The following is a 7167-nucleotide window of genomic DNA, read 5'->3' as shown; positions in this document are numbered from 1 at the left end:
TTTTTTTTTTTTTTTTTTTTTTTTTTTTTTTTTTTTTTTTATATATATATAAGAATGATATTGATGATATTGTAAATTTTTTTGTGCTTGACTTTAATGAAAATGCATTCAATGTACAAACGTATATATATATATATATACATACAAATGAGGTTGTTCTGTATGCACAAATGGCAAGTCATTGAATTAGTAACACAAGCTCAAAAACCATAAATCAGAATAAAAAAGAAAAGAAATAAGAACAATATTACTAATAATGTAACAACATTAAATCTGCCAATTTTTTACACTTAAGCGATCTAATTACGCAAAATTAGAATTAGGTTAGAGAAAAAAGTCAGACAATGTTTTTACCTGCGTCTTATTTCATTTCTTTCGATGATAAGGTGTAGAATAAGAATAATAAACATATTTATCGATATTTGCTGTTAACTGAACAAAAAAAATTCATCGTCATTCGATTTTTTCTTTTGTACAAGCTTCATATTTATATAGCGTTTAAAAGTAAAATAACAAAAATACATATTATTCTATCGTTCTATTTTCATATCAACATTTTATCTACATTCCAGGATTATATTAAGATATTAAGATTTTAACAAATTGTATTATTTTATCAGTCATAATTAATACAAATATAAGTTTGTCAGATTCTCTTTCTCGATGTCTATATCATTAATGTTAAGTATTTTATTTTGACAAGAATTATGTCCAGAATAAATTAACTCATATTTAAAAATTATACATAAATTTTGGAAAGAAAGTAATAGACTGTTTTTTCAATCAAAGTGTAAGCGTATTATTGAGCAATGTTCTATACTTATATTTATACTTATTAATTTCATCATATAAAAAAAAAATTTATAATGTCACATTTTTCTCTTATTTGTAATTGTAGATAAAACATAATAATTGTAACTGATATAATTTTATTAGAAAGTAATTATTTTTCAAAAAACGCGTCAAAAAATTTTAATATTACAAAGAAACAAGTATATCTTGGCAATAAACTTTATTTGAATAAATTATATTTATAATTAAATTTTATTAATTTTAGAATATATATATTTAATTAAATAATTCAAAACTTGAAATGAAATAATTTCTACAGGTAGATAATATTGAAGTAAATATCTTTTATAATTTTTTAATAATAAATCGAGTTTTACCTACCCATAGTAATACATTTCTTTATTTTTATTCAGTATGAAATAACAAAAATATGCATATTTCAGATACTGATTTTATATTTAAAGTGAAAGAAAAAAGAAAGAACAGAAGGCGTATGTCTATTTTATTAGTTACAGCAAATGTTTTGTAACGCATTATTAATAAATAACATTGTGAAATAGACTCGTTGTCAAAATAAGTATTTAATATATTTCAATTATTTCACACGTGTGTATCATCTACATTTTCCAACAATTTGTTTTAACAGGGGCCATTCAGAATGCAGGGCTCGATATAAAACGCTTTGGAGTAAGGAAGAAATTGATTACATCAATAAAATTCTCGGCATTTCTTAACATTTATGCTTCATGGATCGTATTCTTTATTTTATAAAAATTAATAAAAAATATGAAAGTTATGTTACATACATAATTTAATTTTTTAAATAAAAATTGAAAAGATAAATTTAGAAAAAACGGTTGTTTTTTTATTAATGATAAATTTTATTTAATAAATATGATCCATAAAATTTAAAAATTAAGAAATGTTGACCTGTATTATTAGCCAAAGAATTCTCAATGCACTGGTTACACAAATCAAAAAAAAAATTATATATATTATTATCATATTACAATGAGATAAAAAATTCTTTGATTTCCATTTTTTTCTACTTTAAAAAGATATAAAATTGATGGATATTCATACATTAATAAATTGTTTTATATATAAATTTTTTAATTATTTAAATTTATATAAATTATTTAATTATTTAACATTAATAAAATAATATATTTCACGAGATAATATTGAACATTAAAAAATATCTTTATAAGTAATAACTAGAAGTGCAATAGAATTTTTTTGGTTCTTAATACAAATAAAAATTATAAATATATGATAAGTGTAATGCTATAGTGTATATTATATAGATAAATAATAATAATTTTTACAAAATTAGAAATTGATAAATCCAGAAAAAATGTATTTGTATATTATTATTATTATTATTATTATTATTATTATTATTATTATTATTATTATTTGTATAATAAAGATACCTTTGAATTACAACAGTATTTATTTTGAAAAAAGTTTTTTAAAATATAAATTATCATATTTTTAACAAGAATATTTATAATTGCATCTAATTTTAAAAAATAATTATATAAATATTATATTAATTATTATTATTAATTATGGATTATATTTTTATTTATTTTATGAATTTTCCACTCCCAAAGATATTAAAATATAAATTTATGAAAATTATAATTTTTATATAGAACAATATATATTTAAATATTTTATTACATACTATACTATATCTACTATAAAAAGAGCTATGAAAATAAAAAATATATGAAATCAAATTATTTAGACTTTATTTTTTTATAATGGTTAAAATAAAAAAAGATTGTTTGAAATATAATCCTTTTTATTAACAGATTCAGTAACATTTAAATTTTTTTTTTAGATTAAAAGTGCAGATAATTTTTCTTCATAATTTCATTATTATAATAAATCTAGATATATAATATGAATTTTCTAAATATTTTAAAAGTATGACAAATCTATAATTATTAATTAATAATATTCTATAAATCTAATTAAAATTATAAATTTCAATATGAGATTCTTTTAACATATATCATTTATATTTTATTAACATCTATTACAAATCATTGCTAGAATGAAAAATTCCATATTTTATCACATATTTTGATGTTACAACACGNTACATACATGAAGACAATATATTTTTTCTTTTTTTTAAATTTTTTTTTAAAAACTTATTCTTTATGCAATTTCTATTTCAATATAATCTTGAGACGTATTATAATGGATATGCTATCTAGCAGGGCGTTGTTCTTCTATAAACGCAGTTAAACGTTGTCGAGTTTTTTTATTGTTTTGACAAGCTGAAGAAACTAAACCAATTAAGTGTTTAACAGAATATTCCTGTAAAATATTAATAATAAGTAAAAGTATAATCATTATGTAAGTGTTATGTAAATGTAATTTTAAGTACTTTGTGATCTCTTATCCATTCCTCCAAACTATTTTCTGGAAGATAATATGCTTTAATATATAATTCAACATATTCTCTATGAGGCATTGGTCTTAAAGAAGTCGTTATCTCAAATTTCGATTTTAATTGCGTAAAATCGAGTTGCATTAGTGCTCTACCACCATTTGAGCATTTTTTAGCATTAGAAAATCTGCGATAAAACATAAATATAAAAAAAGAATAAATAAAATCTAAATAATAAAATGACATACCCTTCTACTAATGTATGAGTTATTAAATGTGCTACATTTTCCCAAATAGAATTATATACATCATCTGCTAAAGGAAGACAACTCCCGATATTTTTTAATCTTTCATTTAAAACAGATATTTCCTAAAAAAAAAAAAAAAAAAAAATTAAAAATTAAAAAAATAATAAATATAAGAAAATAATTTTCAATAAAGTAAAATATTTATTTTATATACCTTATTTTATATAACTTTATTTATATAAAGTTACAATAAATACCTGAAGTAATGCATCAATATATCTACTATGTTGAGACATAACATCAGTCACTTCCCAATTAACTTTGTTCATCAAATTTAAAATATTTGCTACATCAAATGTTTGGGATGCTACAGCCATATATACTGGTTTCCTTAGATCTATAGTCGATGCTATTGTTTGCATATAAAATTGATGAAGAAAACCGCGTTGAGGACTAGCACCAATAAGATGTTCTAAATATGCTTTCAAACTTTCATATTGTTGGCCTAAAAATATTAAAGATTCCACTCCTACAATACGTTCCGTCAAACCATGAAGTTTTTCTGGTTGTGATAAATTTACAATGGAAGATAGTTGTGGCTGACGCACTTTATCAGAGTTTAATTTAATATTATCTTCTGTATCATTTTCACAAATAATTAAATTTTCTTTAATTCTTGCTAAAGATAACTTTAATTTTGGACTATACAAAGAATCACTATTTATTTGCTATTAAAAGAAATATTATTTATTAATAAATTAATTTCTCAATAGAAAATAATTAATTTCTTAATAAAATAATTTACTAAAACTTACTAAGTCTGAAGTAAAAAATAAATGTACAGTATAAAAACATAATTCGTAAAACTGTATCATACTCTGTATAACGGTGATTGCAATTGATCGTAATAATCTAGACATCTGTAAATACTTTCCACAAATTCGCAATATACTTAGTGTCGTATTTGTAACCATAGGTCCTGATTGTTTTAGTTTACTTTTTTTTTTATTTGTTTTGATATTATCTGAATCATCGACATATTCATGTTTTAATTCATCTGGAATATCATCATCCGATTCGTCAGAAAAATAAGCTGGAGGATTATCCTATATAATACAAATTATTTTATATATTATATTGTCAATTATTATAAAAAGAATAAATTAATTCCAAATATCATACTTCATTGCTTATTAAAATATCTTCATCCATTGTATCATCTAAACCTATAGAAAATGGAGATGCACCTCCTTCTAAATATTTTTGAATCCATTCTGTGCTTATATTACTATCATTTTCACCAACATTCGAATCAAAATTATTCCATACTTTACAACTAGTTAAAGATGGTTTTAAACTTTTAAATTCTTGTAGTTGCGTTGCTACAAAATTCGATTTAACAGGACACAGTTCCCAACCATCATTTTCTAAAAATATTCTAAGTTCATCCAATCTTGATGCATGATAATGAGAAAAATATGATAATGATTGTTTTCTTATAGATTCTTGCAAATTTTCTGATTTGAAACCACATAATTCTTCTCCAATTTCCATTAATCTGTAATTTTTCATTAATATAATAATTTAAATTAAATTAAATTTATATAGAAACATAAAATATTTACCTATTAACTATTCCTAAAACTTGAACAAACTGTTCAAATTTGATATAAGTCAAATCAGCATTTATCAAAAATATCGATATTTTCATTTCGACGTCGTGCCATACTCGAATCATACTGTTTTCTAATTTATGTTTTACATATTGTTTGCTGAAAGTTTCTTCTAGATTTTTTATATCAGTTTTATGTTCAATTTTATTTTTTTGTGTATTGTGCCAATTTACTATCAAGTAGTAAGAACTTAATATTGTCCAGAGTGATTTACATAATTCTGTTAAACAAATAATGCAACTTTCACGAGGTACTGATTGACAAAGTTGTTTATATTGTTTTTTTGTATCTCCACCTGCATATGAATGAACAACTGCAAAAGCAGTATTGTGAATTGCAGCAGTGAAATGCATATGCAATTGATCCATTGCAGATTGAGTTTTTCCTAATAAAGTATAAGCTTCTTGAATGGATGTATATATTGTTACATCAAATTGTGTACACATCTTTGACAATGTTATATCCAATGCTTCTTCTGCTTGTTCTAAAATATCCTGCAATTTTCCATTTAAAGCAGCAATGCAATGAAAATGTTTATATGTTTGTGCTGCACTTTGACATTCTAAAAGCAATGAAATTGCTCTAGGATAATTCTTTTCATTTAATAATTCTTGCAATCTATCTCCTGTACGTTGCTAAAAAGAATCACAATAATTAATTTATTATTATTTTAGTAAATTATGAAATAAATATAAATTAAAATAAAAAATATTTACCAGTGTTTTTATGGTATTTAAATTATTTAATAATTTTTCTACAATCTGTCGTTTTTTATAATTTGCTAAAATTCCTAAACTAGCTGTAGTAAATTGTCTTTCAGCTAATTTTAAATCTGCTCTTCCCATTCTACAGATTTCTAATACATCTTGTAACTGTTCTTGTATTAATAAAATTTTTGCAAATTCTTTGCTACAAGCACTTTGTTTTTGTAAAATAAGTTGTAGAACTTTTTTTGAAACAACTTGATGTTGTTGTTTCAGTTTTTTGTAACATTTTTCAATATCTTTAGATTGCAATACCTTTGGTAGTTTTTCTAATTCATGTCTACAAGGATCAAAATTATGATCTGTATTAAAATAAATTCCTTCTATAGATTCTAATATATCTTGATCAGGAATAGGTTCACTTTCTGTTGACTGATCAGCTTCTGATTGTATTTCATCTGATTTTTGTGATTCTGATGGATTCAATAGATCTGGATGTAAACCCATAAGTGGTATCTTGATTGCATTCTAAATAATAATAGAAAATATAAATATTATATTAATTTTTGTTTAAAATAATTTTTCTTTAAATATTATTTGAAAGAAAATTATTTTAAGAATTGTTATTTGAAAGAAAACTATTTTAAAATTTATTATAATACATTAATTAAACTATAAAAATAATATCACGACATAACCTAAAACATAATAAAAAGGAAAAAAAAATTACATTTATTATCATATTATTTATCATATATTTTTTTACCTGTTTATTAATAAGACCGAAAAATTTACATTTTAAATCTTCCATACTGTAAATTTCTTTAAAATTTGGTGCAACACATTTTCATCTATTAACTCGATATCTTGTTATTTCTATCCATCCTGATATATCAATTAACATTTGCATTTCTTTGTAATTATTTAATTAACCCCATTTCGTAACTACATAAAATCTGTTACTGAAACATTATATAGATGCTTAGATCACATATGTATATCAATATTTTTTTCAGGTTATGTACGATATGAAATTTCCGCGGGAATTATATCGTTTTCATAGTTATTGTATCATTTATGATATAATAGAATGATATTAATGATAGATTTTTATATAAATAATATATATATACTGTTATCTTCAAATAACAAATACTAATTTTTTGATTCATTATATTTTTTTATTTCTAGCATATTCATAAAAAAATAATAATTATATATATATAAATATAATAATTAATATTATATAAATAAAATAATTAAATATATTATATTAAAAAAATGTTAAAACAAATATTTAATAAAATTTTAATAAAATTATTTATATATATTATTATTAT

The 7167-nt window shown here is 21.4% G+C and overlaps 2 protein-coding genes across 3 annotated transcripts in view; one reads left to right on the top strand and one right to left on the bottom strand.

The window, feature by feature from the left end:
• LOC102679748 (ADP-ribosylation factor 6) overlaps window positions 1–1602 on the top strand; it is a 4195-nt gene extending 2593 nt beyond the window's left edge. For both annotated transcript variants that reach the window (XM_006619416.2, XM_031512319.1), the window contains exon 6: window positions 1439–1602. The gene's annotated coding sequence lies outside the window, so the exon portion shown is untranslated. The remainder of the gene's footprint in view (window positions 1–1438) is intronic.
• A 1358-nt stretch (window positions 1603–2960) lies between these two features.
• Window positions 2961–6871, bottom strand: LOC102679550 (syndetin). The gene is made up of 9 exons (XM_006619414.2): window positions 6594–6871; window positions 5840–6355; window positions 5076–5758; window positions 4633–5008; window positions 4266–4556; window positions 3708–4178; window positions 3451–3572; window positions 3200–3389; window positions 2961–3129 (listed from the first exon to the last, which is right to left on the bottom strand). The coding sequence occupies exons 1-9, from the start codon at window positions 6636–6638 to the stop codon at window positions 3019–3021; spliced, it is 2805 nt and encodes a 934-aa protein (XP_006619477.1). The 5' UTR covers window positions 6639–6871; the 3' UTR covers window positions 2961–3018.
• Window positions 6872–7167: the final 296 nt, after the last annotated feature.

Source organism: Apis dorsata, unplaced genomic scaffold, assembly GCF_000469605.1.
Source record: "Apis dorsata unplaced genomic scaffold, Apis dorsata 1.3 scaffold_416, whole genome shotgun sequence".
Lineage (NCBI taxonomy): Eukaryota > Metazoa > Arthropoda > Insecta > Hymenoptera > Apidae > Apis > Apis dorsata.
The sequence above is the reverse complement of the archived record's forward strand: the minus strand, read 5'-3'. Positions and strand labels throughout refer to the sequence as shown.

Coding starts and splice junctions, on each gene's coding strand:
- LOC102679550 (XM_006619414.2), bottom strand. CDS start 6,638: ATGGAAGATTTAAAATGTAAATTTTTCGGTCTTATTAATAAACAG. Junction 6,356..6,593: donor TCGGTCTTATTAATAAACAG/GTAAAAAAATAT, acceptor ATTATTATTTAG/AATGCAATCAAGATACCACT. Junction 3,390..3,450: donor ACTCATACATTAGTAGAAGG/GTATGTCATTTT, acceptor GTTTTATCGCAG/ATTTTCTAATGCTAAAAAAT.